Source organism: Micromesistius poutassou, assembly GCF_964030765.1.
Source record: "Micromesistius poutassou genome assembly, chromosome: 2".
Taxonomy (NCBI): domain Eukaryota; kingdom Metazoa; phylum Chordata; class Actinopteri; order Gadiformes; family Gadidae; genus Micromesistius; species Micromesistius poutassou.
Genome location: NC_140272.1, coordinates 9903132 through 9926154, shown reverse-complemented (window position 1 = coordinate 9926154; position 23023 = coordinate 9903132). Strand labels below are relative to the sequence as shown.

General features: G+C 47.6%; 1 protein-coding gene across 1 annotated transcript in view; it reads left to right on the top strand.

Annotated features, from left to right (window-relative positions):
- Positions 1-23023, top strand: part of plxnb1b (plexin b1b) — a 67184-nt gene that overhangs the window by 24195 nt on the left and 19966 nt on the right. The window contains exons 3-9 of the mRNA XM_084464370.1: positions 12391-12504; positions 12695-13841; positions 15045-15227; positions 19794-19922; positions 20272-20372; positions 21275-21407; positions 22257-22416. Of these exons, the coding sequence (XP_084320496.1) occupies positions 12705-13841; positions 15045-15227; positions 19794-19922; positions 20272-20372; positions 21275-21407; positions 22257-22416 (1843 nt within the window). The 5' untranslated portion in view covers positions 12391-12504; positions 12695-12704. The remainder of the gene's footprint in view (positions 1-12390; positions 12505-12694; positions 13842-15044; positions 15228-19793; positions 19923-20271; positions 20373-21274; positions 21408-22256; positions 22417-23023) is intronic.

The following is a 23023-nucleotide window of genomic DNA, read 5'->3' as shown; positions in this document are numbered from 1 at the left end:
ATGAAGATCAATGCTACTCTCTGGTCCTGTACACGCCCGTTTTACCAGCCACAGGCTGCCGGAATGATTCCAGAGGTTTGCATGTTTGTGACAACTTATCACAGACCTAACAGGGAACCGGCATCATGTTTTGTCAGCCAGGCAAAATTGATACACTGACCGATTTTCAGCAGTACATCTGACGATTTTGCAACATATATAGTCCTAAAGTCCTATAGTCCTATAAATGAAATATTGTTTTTTCTAAATTTTCTTTGGAGCAGACTCATTCATGTACATTTGTGGACGTGACGTGTAATTATTTAGGCAGCTCTGCACGAAGAAGAGAGGGATGGATCTTCACAAACGTGCTGTATGTCAGACTCTGAATGCAGTGTTTAGGATTAGATGTTTTTTGCCTTTTTATTGAAGTGGTCCCAATATCCTCCACACAGAAATCTAGAATTATAAACGCTCTCTTAAACTGTAAGACTAGTGTGGCTCCAATGCCAAGATAAATACTTCAGACATCAACCAGTACTTTAATCTCAGGCTTCGCTCCCACTGCAAGCCTCAGTGCAAGCCTCAAGCCTCAGCCTTTTAAACATGGAGGCCGACTGATATATCGCTCGGCCGATTTTATTGGCCGATATTGGTGTCTAACAGATTTATCGTATCGATGTATGTGTTTGCCGATATGAAACTTTAGAAATTGTGTCGATTTATTAACGTAATCACCTCTTTATAAATCCTCTACTGTTGTGGTTGAACCTCTAAACAGAACACATCCACGTAAACACTCCCGACACTAAGTCTTACATCATGTTCTGTGTGAAGGTTAGTAGCTCCTCCCTATACCGCAGGTCCTGGTTCCTTTAGCTCATGTTTTAAGGCGTTGTTTCTGTGGCCTTTGCATTGCTGGAGGCTAAGCAGCCAATCCCAAGGAGCTGCTCAACCCCAAAGATACTACAATATATATATATATATATATATATATATATATATATATATATATATATTAGGGATGCACCGAAATTTCGGCCACCGAAAATTTTCGGTGGACAAAAGCGCATTTTCGGCTTTTGGCCGAAACACTTATCACCGAAACAACACGGCCGAAACAGGAAATTGTGATGACGCAAACAAAAACCGCGGCCAGCACACGCTTGTCTGGATAAGCGCCTCTGTGCCAACATGTCTGCGGTGTGGGCATATTTCCATATATCTGAAAAAGACCCACGGATAGTGATTTGCAAAACGTGTAATTCTGAAATTTCGAGAGGGGGTAAATCTGCAAAGAGTTTCTCCACGTCGGGTTTAATAATTTTGTAGTTGTAGTTATCTAGAGAACCAGCTACAAGCTTGTTTTCATCCAAACGAGCCGTCTTTAGCGACGGCTTGCTATGAGACAGCTTTTATGAGCTGTCGGCTATCATCCGCGAGCTTAGGGACCGTCTGCAAAGAGCAAAACGGAAAACGGTGATGTTTTTTCAGTGCTAAATAAATATTTTTATACTTTTATAATTGTAATTGATTTATTCTTTGAATTGCAATGCCTTGATTTTAGTGAGGTTAGTACGCAGTCATAGCTATAAATGCAATGGTAGGCCTACTAATAATTGGCATATTAATTTATTTCGGTGTTTCGGTTTTTGGCCTTGGTTTTCGGTTTCGGCCAAGAATTTTCATTTCGGTGCATCCCTAATATATATCTATCTCAAATATATATATCTCAAATATATATATATATATATCTCAAATATATATATATATCTCAAATATATATATATATATCAAATAAAGGCAGATGTATCTATATTTTCAATATCAGACGATATATCGATATCTGTAATCTTTTACTCCCTAATATTGGCCCCTAAAATCCAGTATCAGTCGGGCAAATTTTTTTATCATCTGATCCTTTTTCTAAAGCAGTTACATTTGTTTACAGCCTGAGGTCGCATTGCAACAAATCTGACTTGTATCTCATTCAGGACCACATCCATCATCAACATCATATTCCATGTTATTTGTGCTGTTCACACATTGGGAAAAATCTGATTTGGGCCATTTTTGCTTGCAGTGTGAACAAGGCCTAAAATCAATTGGTGGTCACACGTTTCTGCTGTGGTTAAATTAGGAAGAATTAAAATGAGCCACCCAAGAATAATGTCTCCTTTGTTCAGTTCCCCTTCTTAAAACGGTCATGGCTGATCCTTGTGGTCAGGGGTGCCCAGTTCAAGCCCAAAATATAAGTCCAACGTTAGCACTCAGCTCTATGGGTAAGAAGTTCTACGTTGGGGAACATTCCTGAATATTTGCTACCTCCGAATCAGAGGCTTGACGATGGGGAGGTGGACAATGGAGAATAAATATACCGGTCTTAAATGAGAGATGGAGCGAGCCCTGACCCAGACTTGATTATACTGGTGTTTAGTTTTTACCTGTATTCAGGCACCCAGTGCAAACTGGTGTTCCCCTCACTCCACTGCCACACCGTTTATTGCACAAGGGTTGTGGAGAATGCAGAGTTGAGGTTTTCTTAAAATAATTGAACTTGCCAGGGCCAAAGCTCATCAGTTCACATTCCTCATTGAGAGAGAGAGAGAGAGAGAGAGAGAGAGAGAGAGAGAGAGAGAGAGAGAGAGAGAGAGAGAGAGAGAGAGAGAGAGAGAGAGAGAGAGAGAGAGAGAGAGAGAGAGAGAGAGAGAGAGAGAGAGAGAGAGAGAGAGAGAGAGAGAGAGAGAGAGAGAGAGAGAGAGAGAGAGAGAGAGAGAGAGGTTCATAATATTCAATGATTGTCTGTCACAAAGTCTGACATTTGTTATCATCATTGTGTAATTTTTATGATATAAATTGAGGGAGCAGAAGCAGTATCGGCTCCAAATATCGGTTCAAGAAAATCGGCACCCCGTATCGGCTGAGGCTGATTAAAAGAAATCGGTATTGGCATCGGCCCTAAAAAAAATCTGTATTGGTCGATCCCTAGTTCTTGATTGTGTTGGTGTTCTCCATCCTCTAGTTTACCAAGGGTCACTCTCTTCCTGTTCCTCTACTTACACGACCCTGAGGTCAGCCCGCCTCCCCTGAGGTTGTGCAACAGGTCTGCTAATCTGGCACCATCAGCAACGCACACCCTTTTATAACGTTATGGAAAAGCAGCATTACACATGGGGACATGGAGGTCTTTTGTGTACTGGTGTTTTAAACGCACACCATTGAGGTGGTCCCAATGAGTACGGTAGTCACTGGGAGTTTACCGTCGCTCCCTGCGGTAATGAGAGAAAGAGGGCTTTATGTGTTTCTAGCTGTGGACACACACGCACACATACACTCACACATACATACACGACTTGACCATCCAAAACACACCAATGATGTTTGGAGTTTTGATGTTTTGAACTGATGTAAAAATAATAACTACATGATGTATTGATGACAACATTGTGAATCAATATTTCCACAGCAAGAGAGCTGGAGACGAGATTACATGGTCTTTTCACTTCTTATTTTGTCTGGCTGGTTTGTGAGGACTCTCTGGTTCACTATGCTGCTGGTGTCCTCTGGATATTAAGTGTCTGTGAGGACTCTCTGGTTCACTGTGCTGCTGGTGTCCTCTGGATATTAAGTGTCTGTGAGGACTCTCTGGTTCACTGTGCTGCTGGTGTCCTCTGGATATTAAGTGTCTGTGAGGACTCTCTGGTTCACTATGCTGCTGGTGTCCTCTAGATATTAAGTGTCTGTGAGGACTTTCAGTTCACTATGCTGCTGATGTCCTCTTGATATTGAGTGTCCCGACCTCTTCTTAGCAGTGAATTTGCAAAAACAAACTTTAATTTCCAAGTGCCTCCGTTAATCTTTTACTCTGGACTTTTTGAACTGGGAACGTTGGCGGTAGAGCAGGAGTGGGGCTTTATCCTGGTCAAAGCTCCAGTTTCGACTGAGGGTGAATGATTACAGTGTCAGGGAAGATACTTTCCACCATGTAAGAGTTTGCTCAACTACATATTTGTATGGAGAGGGATTTTCCAATCTAGGACACAAACAAACTGTGTGTGTGTGTGTGTGTGTGTGAGAGAGAGAGAGAGAGATTCTGGGGTGCTTTATTTTAAGGACAGCCTTTGTTTGGCACTCCTCATATTGCCCATGCCACGCAGCCTTTCAACTCCTTCAAAGCACATTCGGCTACAAACCAATACCTTCATCCACTCAAAGAAATGCTGTCTGGGATTAAACTTGACAATGAATACATGTTGCGGCCGGTAAACTCCTGGTTTCGGTAGAGTCTGAGCCTTTGTTCAGAAGAAGAAGTCATTGTCCCTGTGACGGTCTTCTTGTTCATAAAGTCACCAGACGGTTGAATTGGTCCACTAACTGTAAATCCTCCCCAAGCGGCTGCTGGCCCTTAAGTCTAACGGCCATAGAGTTTATTCTAATGTTGTTCTGTTATTCTTTTGTCTTTTACATGACGAGTCAAAACGAGAACGTAATATTAGTATCTACAGCAGTTCTGTTCATTAATGGCTGGCTATGGCTGCCTCATAGCTCTCCTACGTAACCATGTCATTAAGACATGACTCACTGGCCAAAGGACGCTATGGCTGTTCCTTCCCAGGGAAGATTTAAGAAAGTTCTGCATTCTTTCCAGTAATGTGGTCATAGTTCTGACATAAGCGTTTAAAGAAACACACACAAGCTCTAATTTCACACTGAACACACATGCTTATGGCGTTCTCTTTCTCTCTCACACACACACACACACACACACACACACACACACACACACACACACACACACACACACACACACACACACACACACACACACACACACACACACACACACACACATACGTATGTACGTACATACATACATACATACAAGTATTTCTCTTGTAAAAATGTTTTATGTGAGCATGATGAGCAGGGAGGACACAACCGTGTGAAACGTGCTGCTTCACTGCCTCAAGAGTCCTAAAAACATGACTATCTCCAGGCTATATCTGAGGCGTTTGGTCCTCTGAAAAGCTTCTGTATACAGTTTGCTGATAAGAGTACGTAGTGCTAGTATTCTGTTATGTGTTCCCGTCTAGCTCAACTGGTAATGCATACATGGTTGAATGAACTTTAAATGCACACAATTCAGCCATACACTGGCTACCAGAACGCATGTTTTGTGGTAAAAGCTTTGTTAAAACAGTCTGGTAGTTTGTGGAGGGTTGTGCAGGTTGGGCCTTTGCCTTAATAGTGCAGGATTATCAGTGATCAGACATGTTTGTGCCTCCGGGTGCGTATTCCTTTGGTCTGTGCGCGTGTTTGTGGCTTCTGGCTTGCCTGCTAATCCAGCTGTTGCCATGGCAGGTACCTAGTGGGACTCCTGGACTAGTCTGTGCAGAGAACAGCTTAGGCACTAAGGCCTCCATGGTACACACTGACCGTTCAAAACAGCCTAGGACCAAGGTGGCCAATACTTGTCTTATTATGGAAAACTGTGATATGTCCACAAGCCCCTGGAAGCCTGGTTCATGTCCATACCTTGCCCTCCTGTCCTGCGGTGGCCAGGTGTTTATAGTGTTTATAACGGCACACCGACCAACCAATGTCAAAGGTGGCTTTTGTGTCGTTTTAGTTTTTTCATTCTTGTCCGACCACACCACCATAGCTCAGTCGAACAGCAAAGCCCTTCTCTCCAATGGCCCATGTGGCTCTGACTCCAGTTGCTAAATCAGAAAGTACACGGTGAGGAGCCCCCTACTGGCAGTGCATGCCATTTACCAATATGTCTGTTTACAACAACCTTTAATGTAGACTTTGTGGAAACTCTGTTCCTATGTATCTCAGTCTCTCTTCATGGTTTCCATCTATGATAACAAAGGGTTGCCTTGCGTCAAGGAGTTTTGTTCTGTTCCATTGTATTACTTTGTCTCTTCATTTCCATGGTTGGTGACGGTTTGGTTTGGATAAGGGGTGTTTGGAACATTAAATCATAACCAGTGACTCTTCAGAGAAAAGCTGATACCAGGTGTCTGGTATCAGCTATCGGGTCAGAAAATGTGTGATTGCTGTCTGTGTCACCTCCACACTACTATTGCTGACAGGTTGATCATACAGACAGCTGCCTTCCACAATGGTTTCCCTGTACAATGAAATGATACACTTGCCTTAAACACACCTCTTTGTGTTTGCCAGTGTGGGGAAGGGATTTGCTTACTTCCTCATGCCGTACACAAGTCAGCCATTCCCAATGGACATGGACTGAATCTTTTTCTTACATTTAAGGGCATTTCATTCATTTCCAGACAGATATTTAATTTTGTCCACTTATGTAGAGTAAGTTAGTCCAACCAAAATGTTCTTGCCAATCAATAGTGAGAGCGATGGGTGGGATAGAGGTGAGGGCATAGGTCATGAGGCCTGTTGTCGTGACAGCATGCTGCTGAACCCTCCTGTCATCATGTGACCCATGAGGGCCTGACGCCTAGACCTGCTCCATGTCACAACCTTAATCAACCCAGGAGTCACTGTGATGCCTCATGCCGGTCTGCTTATCTGGATCTTCATGATGTTGCACCTGTGGTCCATCACTCCTGAGTCACAACCCAGAGAAACGTTGAAACATATTTTAACAGCTTCTTGTATTTTACAGCTCCATTCTTTTATAGTTGCTTTGAGGTGCTGACCGCTTTAATGTCTGTACACCAGATGGTACATATCCTCCATTTTGAAGTGTTTGACATTGTATCCATGTTGTCACTGCTCCCCCAGCAGAGTAGCGGTATTAAAGCTCATCCTTGGTTCCTCTGGGGCGGTTTAATCAGAGCTAAAAAGTCTAGCGGCTCCTGAGAACTTCCTCCTTCTAAACCGCCACCACTCATCCCCCCCCAGTGACAAGTGCCTCAACCCTCGACTGAGGGAACATGTCCAGCAGAAAGACATACTGGGGCCCTCCCCCTTTGGGGCGGTCTAACAGCTGCAACTGGACCACTTTTTTCCATTTATTGTCGGAGAACTTTCTGGAATAAAGGGCTGGCCTGAAATGCAACGTTTTTCTTGGAGCTTTCGCTCTCTGACGTAACTTTGCGGCAGTGGAATCTGTTCAGTGATTGCTGAGGGGTGTGCGCTATAAATAACTTGTTGATAGCCAGCCAGCCGGCCAGTCTAGCGCCAGCGGACTAGACGGGCCGAGCTCATGCAGGGAGAGCAGTTAGCAGCAGCAGAGCGCTAATAACACCAGTTCAGCCCGGCTTAAGCCCTCCAGAGTACAGTGAGCAACATGAAGCTGTTGGACTGGTGTGTAATGTCAGTCATCTTGAACATACCCATTCATCAATTCACCCCCCTACCATGTAGCGTGACCTGATTTTGCATCTGAAAACTCTTGCTATGTTGTATTTCTGTGCATCTGCTTCCCCACACATTGTTTTAAACAATTGCCAGTAATACCAATGTCCCAGTCAACGAATGCACATGGAGCCACACTAAAGCCAAACTAAAGTTTGTAGTTCTCCTGTAGGCATGAGTTGTGAGTCTGCGAAATCCCACCACCCCGTATGAATACTGGGCAACCCCAAGGTTGGGAAACTGTGATGAGGCCCTTTGATAACCAGTCAGTCCCTCACAAATCAAATGTTGATGTCCTAAAAAGTTTAGAAATACAGATGTTCAAATAAATAGACGTAACAAAGTTTTTCCAAAAGGTCACAAACCCGTCCCATGTAAGCGTTTGGTGCGAGATGTTCGCTCCGAGACTGACCCAGCCAGCAGCTGGAGGCCGTCAGAGAAACATGGCTGATCAAACACGGGCCGTCCCTAATGCTACGGCTAATGTGTGTGTTATTATTATTATTAGCTTCTGATAAATGCTCTATTAAAAGAGCTGGGGGCAGAGGAGACACACGTGTCTTGAAGAGTGTCTTGCAGAGTTGAAGAGTACGTATGGCAATTCTGTACATTTCAATGTATGCATATTTAGCAAATGGTGCTTGATCCCAGTATTGTGATTAAGAAACACACACCATCCATCCATCCGTTTCGAGATATCTGACACGCGTGTGTGTCAGTCATCAGTTTATATATCCTGTACAGTTAGGGTTATTTGTATTTTCTCTTATTTCACAAATGCATCGCGACAAAAACCCTATTACAGTATTGACAGCAACAACATTTGGTCAATCCTACACGTTTTAGTCTCAATGAACCAGGGCCTTTGGCTTCCTGTCCTACCTCCCCATCCCTGCTTTATGACCACGACACAACGTCTCCCCTCTCGCCAGGTCCAGGCGAGGAGCGTCGGTTTTATACGGACCGCCCCTCAGACCGCAGCCCCGGAAACAACAGACCCCGTTTACAAGAGGACCCTAATGGTTTCCACAGCTCGTATATCAGCGCATACAGTGGCACTGGGGCCGGCGGGAGAACGCGGACGGCCACTGTTTGTGTAACGGAACACCGCCCGCTCTTCACAGCCACTAAAGCATCCTTTGTAAACATGGTTCTGTTGATGTTACGCCATGACTGATTGCAGATGGTTTGTAATTCCCCCAAAGGCCAGATAAGTCCTGCCTTCCTGTCTGTGAGCTTGTTAGTGCAGCAGAAACAAACAAACATCTCTAAAAGAACGACCTGCTGTTATTGGTGTGTGTGTGCGTGCGTGCGTGCGTGTGTGTGTGTGTGTGTGTGTGTGTGTGTTAAACCGCACACACATGCTCACGTCCCTAATTAAAAAGTTGCTTCGTTCTGCCGCTACATTCTGTGAATCTGAATGCTGACTGAGGCATTATGGGTAGGCGACACTGTAATTAATGACCGGGACTCCCTTCTTCTCTGTTCTGAAGCGGCGGGCCGTAAAACCCACCCCCCGACTGTTTCAGAACGTCCATCGTTAGGAAGGTAGTGGTCGAAAGAGCAGGGATCAAGGATGACACTAAAATCCATAGATATATATATATATATATATATATATATATATATACACAAATATATATTATGCACACAAATCTCTCGCTCCGTGTCTGTCTGTCTCTGTCTGTCTCTGTCTGTCTGTGTGTGTTGTGGCGTATTATCATTAGTCACATTCCATCAGTTCTCAGCGATCACTGAGGCTTGCAAGCACTTGTTTGCTGCGCATTTCCCTCGCCTATTCCCTCGCCCCCCCCCTCTCGCTCTCTCGCTTGCTCACTCTTTAGCCCTTCTCTCTATTGTTCTCCGGTGCCCCCATTTCTTTCCTTTCTGTTCCCGGCTCAGCCCTCCAAGCGGAGCTCTCCCTCCCTCTGCAGCCCCAGTTCTGCTGGTCCTGAGCCCGGAGGTGGAGGGTCTGTGCTGTGTGGTAACGGCTGCTGTGGTCAGGGAGGCAGCAGGCCATGAGACATGGAACATGTCTCATGGAACATGGAACACTTGTTAGCACTATCCACAGTGATGTTCATCACAACTTCTGTCCAGCTTCTGTTGCACCGGCTGGTTTGATGTCCTGCCATCAATATATTACGGATTAAAATACCTTCTTGTGGGTTTAAAAATATATTGCAATATTTAATATTTTGAAAAATGGCAAGGAAAAGGTTTTGCTTACATTGTAATAAAAAAGTTGAATAGGTCTAAAGTTAAAAAGGCATTTATAGGTGAGCTGAAGTCGTGATCTACAATCTCATGAGCTACATTGTGATACAAACACAAACCATTTCCTATGGTTGGACAGATCTTTCCAGATAAATTCATTACCAATAAACACTCCAGTGAAACCGAGACCATAGGCCTGCGTGAAGTGATGGGGCGTGAACTAAAACCAAATGGAGATGAACTTCCATCTGGAGACTAAATGTGATTTCCCAAACAGGAGAATTGAATCATCGGTCCATTCTCTTGTTCTCATGTGTCTGAGCACACTGAATGAGTATGAGTGTGAGTGTGATTGGATTACTCACCGCTGTGAATGGGGAACCCTTCTACCAAACCGGCCTCTGTCGGCATGACTTTACCATGGAACCCGTTTCAATGAAGATCAGAACAATGGGGCTTGTCTTGAAAGAATGAGGTTTACTGCAGTAACTAAAGTCATCGTGTCCCCTTATTACAAGGTGATGGTTGCTGCTAGTCCTACTCAAAGTCAGAGTCATGGAACCGAGGGATGTATGTAAGGTACAGCTTTACAAAGGAAAATCCCTCAATGAGGAAATGTGTGGCCAGAACAACGTAAATATAACTCTATATAACTTCTGCTACACACCACTTGGCCCAACATAAAATGCACACTAGCTCACTATTCTCCCAGCAGGCCCATCTAGGAACATTGGGGCATTGGGTCGTTGAGGGGGCCCAGGGTCAGTTTGGGGGATTCCCTTGATGAATCAGAACACATGTGGTTTAAATGTCCCTCACTGGAGAGCAGCCATCCTGTCAGCCATCTGCCGGAGAGTTCCTCTCCATCGACCCGCTCGCCAGTCTCCAGCAGCTCACATGCTCACATGTCTGCTAGGCAAACCCAAGACATGGCGTTCATACTGTACGTAGCTTGCTGTGCGCCCCTGTGCGGACCGGCGGCCCACAGCTAGCGCTAAAAATACTACAGAGAAGAGCCCGAATTAGTTGTGCATTGGTTATTGCTATTGAGCGGAAACGTGGCGGTCAGGAAGCAGTCTGACAGCAGGGGGGGGGGGAGGGGCGAGGGGGGGGGTGGGGGGTCTCATTTAATAATGCAGATTAATGGTTGTTGTTCTGCTCTGGTAAATGTTTTCTTATCCCACAATCGCACTCTGGTTTGCCGTCCCTCGTGGGGGTTCTGTTCCTGGAGCCTCGTTCCCACAGTGTTTAGAGGCTCTGCCGGGGGGGGCGGGGGCTGAGCAGTCATGACCGTCTTCAGGGAGAAGGAGCCAACGGCCTCCTCTCCTCTCCTCTCCTCCCTCCCTCCTGGAATTCTTGCCTTGACCCCCCCCCCTCTGGGAGCCGCTGCTCGCGCGGCGGACCAGAACCGGCCGCTGCGTCGTGAGGTGTCTGTTATTTACGGGCTTTCATTAGAGACGGTGGACACGTGTTGCTATGGCGATAGAAGGGCATGACAGTTTGATCTGTCAACAACTCATTTTGAATTTAATTAATTCCTACAGGTATGTGCCAGTGTCAGCAAACACTACTTCTATATAAACTATGTTTTATTGAGAAGAGGTGCTTTTGTTTATTTGTTAAATATATATAATATAGTGAATTTATTTTAATTTGCATGAAAGTAAATGTTGTTCATGTAATGGTTCATATAGTAATTATAGTGTTGCCATTCTTTTTGTAATTGTAGTTCAGTTGAGTTAAAACGGATAACACCTAAGGAAGAGCATCCATTAATTTATGATTGAATTCATTCCTACGGAATAAATTCCTTTTCAAAGATGTCACCCTGCATCCACCCGTGGTTAAGGAGTGGAACACAACCTATTTAATATGAATCTTGGATGCCGCCATTGGAAGCAGAAATGAGATGGATAAAAGGGTAACAGAAGGAGGGAAAGGGTAGAGGGGGTATAATTTAGCACAAGCCACAAGGAGGTATCCATTACTGTATGCAGACAGACGCGTAGATCCGCTCCGGAGCATATGGGTGACCGGGGACTGACAGGACAAGAGCTCTCCACACCCCTACTACAGTCTCTGCCGGTGCCTAATTATTTAACTCTTTGTACCCTAGCAATATAGAAGGTTCATATGCTGTGTTTGTCTATGTGTGTGCGTGAGGGGGGGGGGGAGTGCCCCTCTTTGACTGACATTGATTGCTTGGTTTTTGCAAAGGTTTCACTATCCATAAAAGAGCCAGCGGCAAGCCTGGGAATTCTGAAAGAAATGTAACTAGGAAGAGCATTCCCACTGGCTTTGACAACTAATGATTAGGAAATCCATTATTATTTGTAGAGCTAGGCAATATGCATGTGGAATAGATGTTGGATATGCCAAACATAGTCCATATATGAAATATGTTTGAAAAGCAATACATCAACAACTTTAACTTAGTATCTTTCAGCATAAAATCGTGATATTCAATAGTGGTTATCCTTATCAAGCTAGTGGAACTCTTCATCACTGGATAAGATCTGACTACCTTTTGCTATGTGACCTCATATCACCCCATGGATAATATGAAATAGTGCCCTGCTGCACCACATCCACAAGACCGCATGCTAACACAACGTGTAAAGTGTAGTCGCTGATTAAAAGACCAACATCACAACAAGCCTTACTTGCGGATAGTGTGTGATACGCTTGACTTGTGAAGGCTCCATTTGGTCTGTGTTCTCACCCTGTCTGTCTCTCTCTCCCGAATGTGGGTCTGTTTTCTAACCCCTCTCCCCCCATGTGGGTCTGTGTTCTAGCCCCTCTCTCCCCCATGTGGGTCTGTATTCTAACCTCTCTCCCCCCCATGTGTCACAGGTCGTCTTCGGAAGGAGCCGTTTGTTTCTTTAGCGTCTCTTCTAGTTTTTATTCCTGTGCCTGCTGGGCTGCTGCAGGAGACATGACCCCGTAACACAGCGTTGGAAACAAATGGTGAGGCCACACATCTGTCAGCCCCAATCTGCATATGTTTGTTTATGTTTATTGATGGTTTTAATTGTTCATAGCATGAATGACCTGATGGCTACTCCCTAGAGGTGAGGGCAGATGACTCTCTTCGGTGAAGTCCCAGCCCGATTGGGTGGGGGCCCGGGCTGACGTGTCTCCTATCTGACCCCTCCAGCTCTGTGGCCATGCCTCCGGGGATGGTGCAGCGCACCGCGGGGCCCCCAGGCCCGCTCTTAGTGCTGCTGCTGCTGCTGCTGGCCGCCGCCTCCGCCCTTGCCACACCCCCCTACCCGTCCTTCAGCCGCAACGACACGCTCTTTGAGCACCTGGCGCTGCACCCGGACCCCGCCGTGGGCCGGGTCTACGTCGGCGGGCGGGACCGCCTCTACCAGCTGGACCGCTCCCTGGTGCTGGAGATGCAGGACAACACGGGCCCCGTCACGGACAGCCGCGAGTGCCTGCCCCCTGTCACCCAGGGCAACTGCCCCCAGGCACGGCTCACCAGCAACCACAACAAGCTGCTGCTGGTGGACCCCTACTCCATGGAGCTGATCGCGTGCGGCAGCGTCAACCAGGGCATCTGCCAGAAGCGCAGCCTGGACTCGGTGGCCACGGTGCTGTTCTCGGCCCAGCGGCCCGTGGACACGCAGTACGTGGCGGCCAACGACCCCGACGTCAGCACGGTGGGGCTGGTGGTGCGCTCGCGGCCCGAGCGGCAGCCCGTGCTGTACGTGGGGCGTGGCTACACCAGCGGCCACCCGCCCATCTCCACCCGCAACCTGCAGCAGGAGCCCGTCTTCTCCTACGAGGAGACGGCGAAGCTGGCGGTGGCGGGCCGCCTCTCGGAGTACGACCACCACTTCGTGGCGTCCTTCGCCCGCCGCCGCCACGTCTACTTCCTGTTCTACCGGCGGGACCTCAAGTCGCTGTCGCGCGAGTACCGCAGCTACGTGTCACGCGTGTGCCTGGACGACCAGGCGTACTACTCCTACGTGGAGGTGCCCCTGACCTGCCGCTCTGGCGCGGGGAAGGTGTACAACCTGCTGCAAGCGGTGCGGCTGGGCGGGGGCGCGGCGGCGGAGGAGGAGGGGGGCTCGGAGGTGCTGCTGGGCGTGTTCTCCACGCGGCTGGCCTCGTCGGCGCGGCCCAGCGAGGACTCTGCGCTCTGCACCTTCCGGCTGGAGGAGCTGGAGCACCGGATCAACGCCACGCGGGACCTGTGCTACACCCAGTCGGGCCGGGAGGCGGGGGGCCGGGACGCCGGGGGCGACGCCGCCTACATTGAGTACGACGTCAAGTCCAACTGCGCCAACCTGCCTGAGGTGAGATGCGCCGTGGGAGGGGCTTTGTGGGATTTCCTCAGCTCTGGAGGAATGATGCTAACCGTTAGTGACTGGAGAGCACCCAACGTGTGTATTGGAATGTATATGTTGGGATTTAGCTTTAGAACAAATACTGTATATCTCCATAGCTAGCAGTGATATATTATAGTGCAAATTGTATTCATTTTGCGTCCAAACGTCCCTATTGCAATCATAATGGGATTGGAGGGAATCCCCTCAAACACAATTGCAGGTGTGTTGGTGTGTCTTGGAGGGCAGCATGCTCTGTTTCTGTCTAGTGTGTCATCTGCGGTCCAACACCAAACCTCCACGGACACACACTCAATAGTCATTATAAGCTTGGTTTGGGTTAGGAATGGACAAAGATGAACAGCACAACAGGAAGGATATTGACACACGTGCACACGCACACTCCTCCAGTGAGCCGTTGGGCTGCGTGAATACAGGCCAGGTGTGGGAGCATCCAGAGGACTTAGTGGTAGAGTTAATATTTGGTGTCCGGTCTTGGTTATGGTTCAAGACTGGACATCATGAGGTTCATATCTGAGTTGTATGCGTTGCACACACAGTTTCCCTGATACAGGTGATGTTTTTTTTAGAACCTACATTTAGCTCTTGTTAGGGTTAGTGGTGTCAACATTGGTATTCCAGCAGACTTTACTTCAAAGCCCAGGCCAGCGGCTTCCACCAACCAACCAGCCAACTCCAGGGAGGCCTCTTACAGGAGCCTGAACACTGAGATTCTGGGTTCATTGCCTCAGCCTTCCTATTGCTAACCTCATGACCCAGTTTCAAACGCTCTCTTGAAAAAATAAATCTTGCAGAACAAAAGACAACATTCCCTCTTCCAGTGCGTAACCAAAGTGTAGAAGCAAAGCGCTGTAGCAGCCCAGGCCCCCAGCCTGGGGGAGGGACACAGCTCTGGGTCACAGCCGGAGGTTGGCGCTTCCTCCAGTATTTTGACCCCCTCCTCCAGCTTTTCCACAAACACACTGAGCATAACTCTTACAAATCTCACCTTCCGTAATATTTTCGGTTTTCTCCTCCAAGTATTATTCAGCATTATTTATTTTGATCACCGGGCCAGAGGTTATGATCATCTAGGGTTTTACTAACACACAAAGTCATGTGTCAGCCTGCCGTCTCTTATAACTCCTGGTGTTCCCCCCCACCGGCTCACAGAACACGCTGGAAGCCTACCCCTGTGGCTCGGACCACACCCCCAGCCCCATGGCCAGCCGCACGCCCGTGGTGGCGGAGACCATCCTGCACAGCCCGTCGGCGCGGCTCACCGCCGTGGCCGTCAGTGTCAGGGAACGCCACACCATCGCCTTCCTCGGGGACTCCAAGGGCAACCTGCACAAGGTACGGTGACTGTCACCAGCACACGCTACAGGCTAGAGACCTGCACACGCTACAGGCTAGAGACCAGCACACGCTACAGGCTAGAGACCTGCACACGCTACAGGCTAGAGACCTGCACACGCTACAGGCTAGAGACCTGCACACGCTACAGGCTAGAGACCTGCACACGCTACAGGCTAGAGACCTGCACACGCTACAGGCTAGAGACCTGCACACGCTACAGGCTAGAGACCTGCACACGCTACAGGCTAGAGACCTGCACACGCTACAGGCTAGAGACCTGCACACGCTACAGGCTAGAGACCTGCACACGCTACAGGCTAGAGACCTGCACACGCTACAGGCTAGAGACATGCACACGCTACAGGCTAGAGACCTGCACACGCTACAGGCTAGAGACCTGCACACGCTACAGGCTAGAGACCTGCACACGCTACAGGCTAGAGACCTGCACACGCTACAGGCTAGAGACCAGCACACGCTACAGGCTAGAGACCAGCACACGCTACAGGCTAGAGACCAGCACACGCTACAGGCTAGAGACCAGCACACGCTACAGGCTAGAGACCTGCACACGCTACAGGCTAGAGACCTGCACACGCTACAGGCTAGAGACCTGTATAGGGTAGCAAAGTATGATGGATGGATGGATGGATGGATGGATGGATGGATACAAAATCCAATCACTTCCATCACTGCCCGATTCTGGGATGAACTGATGAAACACGCAAACTTGTGCTTGGTATACAAAGTGTGGAGGAGAGGTGACTAAAGTACCTTCAGCCAGCCTGGCTAAAGGCACTTTAGTCAGAGGTTAAAGAGAGTAGAATAGAAAATCTAATCAGACAACACTTCTAGATCTTTCAGTCACCAATTGAAACAATGGATTATTAATACATATACATGTCAGCACTAAAGTTCGGTTTGTAGACATGTCTGCATACGTTTGTCTATACGTATATAGTTTGGGTGCAATGTCGTTCTATTTTTATATTTTGTCCTTACTGCTCTTATGTGTCTTTAAACTGCATGTCAAGTTCTGCATGTGCTCTGTTGTTGGAAGCCTCTCCCACCGTGGCCAGGGTTAGGGTGAAACAGACTCTTGAGGTCTCTCTATCTGTTTAGTTATCCTTTAATAGGAGAAAGTACCAATGGCATGGCCCCATTGTTGCCGTCATGCTGGTCCCATGACAACCCCTGCTTCCACTCTGTGCCACCCGTCCCTAGAGTAACAATGTAGCTGCTGCCATTGCATCCACAGCCCATGGACCATGGCCTGACACAGAGAGAACATCCCTGTGAAGGTCCTATCGCTGCAGTCATGAGGGGGGTGTGCTGTGGTTGTGAAGGGAAGGTGGGTCCCAAACAGAGCAGAGCAGAGGTCACTGTTGGGTCGTGTGAATATGATGTGATTCATTCAGGGTCAGTAGGGGGTCAGAGAGGAGACCAGAGGAATGTTTTGTTGGCATGCTGTGCAGTATGAAGGCCTGAAGTGAGTCGTTTAGGGGGAGCACTGTCACCTCCTACCTCTGGTTCCATGGGCTTGGTCTGCAGGAGTACGTCCAGACACTGGCTCTGAAACCCTTCAGGCATGGCATATGCATGTAGCAGCAGCACAGACAAGGCCCCAGATACTCACCGGATCATTGGACAAAAGGCAGCAGTGGATCAGGAGGTTGCAACGGAGTGGTTTGCAACCGAAAGGTTGCCGGTTCAATCCCCATCTCCTCTTAGCGGAGTGACAAGGGGACCTAGCCCTAACTGCTCCCGGTGAGCTGGCTGTCCTCTTGCATAACCCTGACATTGGTGTCTGTATCTGTGAATGAATGGGTGAATGTGAGGAAATGATTGCGAAGACCTTTGAGTGGCCATTGGTCTGAAAAACAAAAGTCAGAAAGAGACAAGTGGAGATAATCTAGACAACATCCACCTATCCATTCTGTCAGCAGACATATATTGGCCTCTAGGGAACTCTGTTCACAGCTTGTGGGTAGACTCACAGACAGTTGGCCCTTTGTGGCTGTTTTCTCAATGGCTGCCTGCGGGCCGGACCTCGGCAGCAGCAGTAGAATTGGCACAATGACCGCCATTAACCGTGTTTCAGACGTTTCTTAACCACAGAGCCTGCATCGCTGCTGGCCACGGCCAGGCATTATGAAAAGCAACAGTGTTGGCTCCTTGATACATGCGGTCATCATCGCTGTACTGGTTTCACGCACAGCCCTAAATAGGGTGTTCTTTCATGGAGTCATGACACCGGAGGCTGTATGTGCTGGTGGCAGTGGCTTATTGACAGTGATGATGATGCTGATTGTCAGCTCTTTGACACAAGAAGACGGGGTCAATTCATTACCATGGCATTGGTGGCAAAACATCAATATTCTGGGAATGTCAGGGTTTATGATTGAAAATAAAGAAGTGCAACCCCATTCACCCAAGAATAGCAATAGTGTTTGGATAATCTTTTCAACGTTTGTATTGTCGAGTTCAGCTGGTGAACGTGGTTGTGGGAGAACAGAGGATGGTTGTGTTTGGACTCCCTGATAACATCTCTTTCTATATCAACTATTTCTCTTACTGTGTTGTGGTTTCCTACCCTCCCCTCTCTATTTCTCTGCCTGGTCAGGATGCGATGGTATCAAAAAGCTGGTCTTGCGCCACACAGTTCCCCACATATCTTTGTAGAAACTACTGGATTGTCTTTCCTCCAGGTTTTCACGCAACCCATCACTGTGGCTCAAAAGCTGCCAAATATTTAGCATTCATTACACGTTCCTAGAATGACTTTAGAGAGACTAGAGATTTCTTTTGTTTTGTTGTGCACAATGCAGTTTTACGATAGATAGACAAATATCACAGACAAACTGCCCTTCAATCTAACACTAACATTAAAGGGGTAGTTCGGAATTTTGGACATCAGACCTCATTTCCAAGTGAGCCAGTGGCCGTGTCCCAATTCAGGGGCTGCATCCTTCGAAGGACGCGTCCTTCGTAGACCGCGAAGGCTGCATCGAAGGCCGAACGAGCGTTGTGGAATGGGACGGTCTAGCCTACGGAGCATTTCCGGATTGCATAACCAGCCGTTAACGTCCTTTACCTTGCGTGACCACGCGCCGCTCCTGTCTCCTAGCAACCCTGACAGCTGCGGTTTAAACCGGACAGCGGAGGAGAAATATGGAGCCAGAAATCATAATTTTATTGGTTATGTTTTATCTTTTATTGGAGGAGTGGGAGAAGATTCACCGCCGGGTGAAAAGGAAGAGAGGACGTTGGCTTAACGTTAATTAGTTTAACGTTATATGTCTAACGTTAATGTCATTGAACTTTGACAATAAAGTTACATATTTAAAATGGTCCCAACCTTACTTTTATATTAAAAAAATGTTTTTACATAGTTTTGTCATTAAATATGTATTCGCTGCAGCTGCTGCTTCTGCTCTCTCCGCGCCATTTCTGAAAAAATATCCAACGCGCAATGAATGTTGGGATACGTTGGGCCGAGAAGGATGCATCCGATGCGTCCTTCAAATCCAGGAAACGAAGGCTGCATATCTCGGCCGCATTCGAAGGACCCTTCGAAATGGGACAGCACTTGACGCGCCGCTGTGACGTATGCGGTCTTCAAATGCGTCCTTCGAAGGATGCAACCCCTGAATTGGGACACGGCCAGTGTGTTATTTATCATTGGAGACCGTTTTCAACACTTTTCATTCAGTCCTTTTAGTTGCAGAAATCGCTGGTACTAGGCTAGCGCAAGTCGAGGGGAACTGCTAGCCTGTCATTAAAAACAGTTTTAACCACTCCAAAGTACACCCGAGGCACACCAATTATAACGCCAGACCATCGACGTGAATGTCTGTTGATAGAATAATGTTAATATTATATAATAATGTAATATAATAAAACTACCCTTGCATCGCATTGCATTGAGTCTATAATCCCTGTAGTTGGAAGCAAGCTAAGGCAGCGGCGGACTGATATTACCTAGAGTGCGCTTCTCTTTTTACGTTCTGCTGTAGTGAATTGGTTGCTACACCGGAGCAAAGTGAAATTCTGCCACTGCTTAGAAAGTAGTCCCTCAAAATGTAATGCGATCATTGTGATGCAAAGATAGTTTTATTTCTAACATTATTCTATCAACACAGACATTTACATCGATAGTCAGGCGTTATGATTGGTTTGCCTCGGGTGTACTGTGGAGTGGGTAAAACTGTTTTTATTGGCAGGCTAGCAGTTCCCCTCGACTTGCACTAGCCTAGCACCAGCGATTTCTGCACCTAGAAGGACTGAATGAAACATGTTGAAAACAGTCTCCAATGATAAATAACACACTGGCTCACTTGGAAATGAGGTCCAATGTCCAAAATTATGAACTACCCCTTTAATACCAGTAATATAGTGCTGTGAGCCAATACTGCCCAACACAACCCATGACAACATGGAGCCTTTTCATTACGCTGATTGCAAGTCAATCCCTAATGATTGACATAACTGCGAGTTGTGCACACACACAGTGGAGTTGTGCACACACAGTAGAATGATGATGATGAGACTGATGTTTCCCAGGTGTACCTGGGACCCAACGGCGAGGTCGAGGAGTACGCTGTGGTCCCCATTCAGCCCAACACCCCCATCAGCTCAGACCTCATTCTGGACCAGAAGGAGGAGCACCTCTTCATCATGACCTCCACCATGGTGCGCACGCACATGCACACGCACACGCACACATGCACGCACTATCAAATGGTAACAAACACGCACGCACTATCAAATAGTAACAAACATGCACGCACTATAAAATGGTAACAAACACACACACTATCAAATGGTAACAAACTAACAAATTTCATAGTGCAAACACTATGAAATGGTAACAAACACACACACTATCAAATGGTAACAAACACACACTATGAAATTCTCTCTCTCTTTCGCTCTCTCGTACACACACTTGCAAATGGTAACACATTGGCACACATTATCACACATTATCACATACACAGGACCACAAACTCTAACATGCAATGGACCTTATGTTTCCCAGCTCCAGAAGAGGCCTGTAGCCGAGTGCCACAAACACACCGACTGTGATTCCTGCCTGCAGGGCCATGACCCATACTGCGGCTGGTGTGTTCTGGAGGGCAGGTGAGTTCAGTTTCCTGTCTCTGTCAAACACACTGTGGTGAAGTCGTTGCTATCTAGAACCCAAAGCAGCAATAGACCGTCATATCGTAGTCTGATAAACACTGTGTCACACATCATCCTACTAATCATGGGTCTGCTACTTTAGGGCCCGGGTAGAAGCCTAAGCTAGTGAAGATAAGCCCGTTACCTGGGCCCAGGTACAGAGAGGAAGCAGACCTCTAATCAGTGTCAGGAGGGACACCTGTGTTTATCCTGCCATGACACATCTGTGAGAAGGATCTATTGTGTGGTTTGACTTGTAGTGTAAAGTCAGTCGGCAAATACATTTACAAATTGAAGGCGGGTCATTTTATTATCACACTTACACGTGCGTGAAAGAAAAGGCATCAAAGAAAACATTACAACTAGTTTAAGCACTATTATTCTGATGCCATAACTCACAGGGTGTAACAACAGGTGAGGGGGGCTAGTCTATTTGCCCCTCTTTTAAGACGGCTGAGCTCGCTGCAGTGTGGATTCACGCTGCATCACTAGAACCTCTTTATCGCTGCGGTCTTGAACTGCGCGTGTAGCGATCAGTGACTATTTCAAATGGCTTCATGAAATCAACAAGAGGTAAAAGGGTATAAAAGGTTACACATGTGAAATGTATCCACAAGGGAAGCTTACTTAGACCTGTAATGAGCCGCAGAAACGTCATCCATTTAGTGTATACCAGGTATTTGCCCAGAGTGCAGTGGTATTTCATACCTAGCAAAAGTGGCGTTTGAGAGAACGTTGGAGCGGAGAGCGTAAGCAACCAGCGAGGAGGAAGAAGAGGAGGGTTCGCCACCTGACTCGGGTGTGAACGTCTGACTGATTTACAATGTAAACCCACAGCCATTCCCCATGTGTCCCTGCAGCTGTGCGCTGCGGTCAGAGTGCAAGCGGAGCGGCATGCCGGGCCAGTGGCTGTGGAGCTTCGACATGGAGCAGCAGTGTCTGTCCGTACAGGACCTGCAGCCCTCCAACGTCAGCCGGGACGAGAGTCGCACGGTGAGACGCACGCACGCACGCACGCATGCACGCACGCAGACATGTACACCACACAAGCACACGGACAAGCACACACAAGACACACAGAAACGCATGCACACAGTCACACAGACACGCACACCACACACACACAGAAGCACACACACGCAGGCACATACACGCACACACAGACACAGACACGCACACACAAGCGCACACACGCAGGCACACAAGCAGACAGACAGACAGACAGACAGACCCGTATAGTCTTTAGAGTGCAGAACTCTTATTTGAAACAGTGTGTGCACATGCATATGCATGTAGCATAAAAGGTTGTTTTGGGCTGCTAGGGTGACGCCATCCTCGATGGTGATTTCTAATCCCACGCTTTCTTTTAGGTGTTATTATTGGCCTAAGAGCGCACAATAGTGAAAACAATAATTTGCCCCTGAATGAGACTCCCAGGCATGATGGCATCTGTGTGAATGAACACAGCCTACTCCAAAGAGTTTCAACAGGTTAAGAAATCCCACGCTACAGCTCTTCCTTACCCCTCTACACATCCACTACACATCCACTACGCATCCAAACACTGTAGGCTTGCATGTTGCTGTGGACAAAACACACAGCCCCCATGGAAGTCTCTTATCTCTCACTCACTCACACACACACACACACACACACTATCCTTTACGATCTTATAGAGAAGATAAGAGTTGGAGCTCTGTCCCGGCCTTTCTATTCTCGCTCTGAATGGACTGTTGTCGTTCCTGGCATGCCGATGTCTGGGTTTTGAGACACGCAGACGACAGGACCTGAAAACATTTGATGCTCAGTTCATCACCACCGCTCTATCTCTCGCCCTGCTAGATCTCCCTGTCCGTCCCGGGCCTCCCCGGCCTGGGGGAGGGCGAGTCCTACTCCTGCCTGTTCCAAGACGGCACCAGCACCGCTGCCACCACCACCCAGACCGGCGTGACCTGCCGCTCCCCGGACCCCGCCAGGGTGCCCATGGTGCAGCCGGGCCAGGGTGGGTGAAGCCTTGGTCTCCAGGGTTTGACGGGCAGCACTGAACTCTTCAACTCCAGAGAGTGGAGGGACTTGGCCTCGCTGTCTTGCATTTCCTGTGTGTGTGTGTGTGTGTGTGTGTGTGTGTGTGTGTGTGTGTGTGTGTGTGTGTGTGTGTGTGTGTGTGTGTGTGTGTGTGTGTGTGTGTGTGTGTGTGTGTGTGTGTGTGTGTGTGTGTGTGTGTGTGTGTGTGTGTCCTTGCACACAAGCAAACAGTGCACACAAGCAAACAGTCAGCCAGTCTGCCCTGTTGGTGGGCAAAAACAACAGTCCACCTCTAGGGGGGGTTGTTTATCATTGGCTCAGGGCACTTAATTGGTTTGGGTAAGTCACCGTTGTGATGATGCAAGTAGATCAGTGGGCTTGAAAGAAATAATTAAGGTGTCCATTTGTAAACATGGGAAGACAAGTGCAGTGACTCAATGGTAATCCCAATAGGTAACGACAGCAGTCTGTCTCAGTCTGTCTCTCTCTGTCTGTCTCTCTGTATCTCTGTCTCTGTTTCTCTCTCTCTCTGTTTCGGTCTGTCTCTGATTCTGTCACTCTCTCTCTCTTTCTCTGTCTCTGTT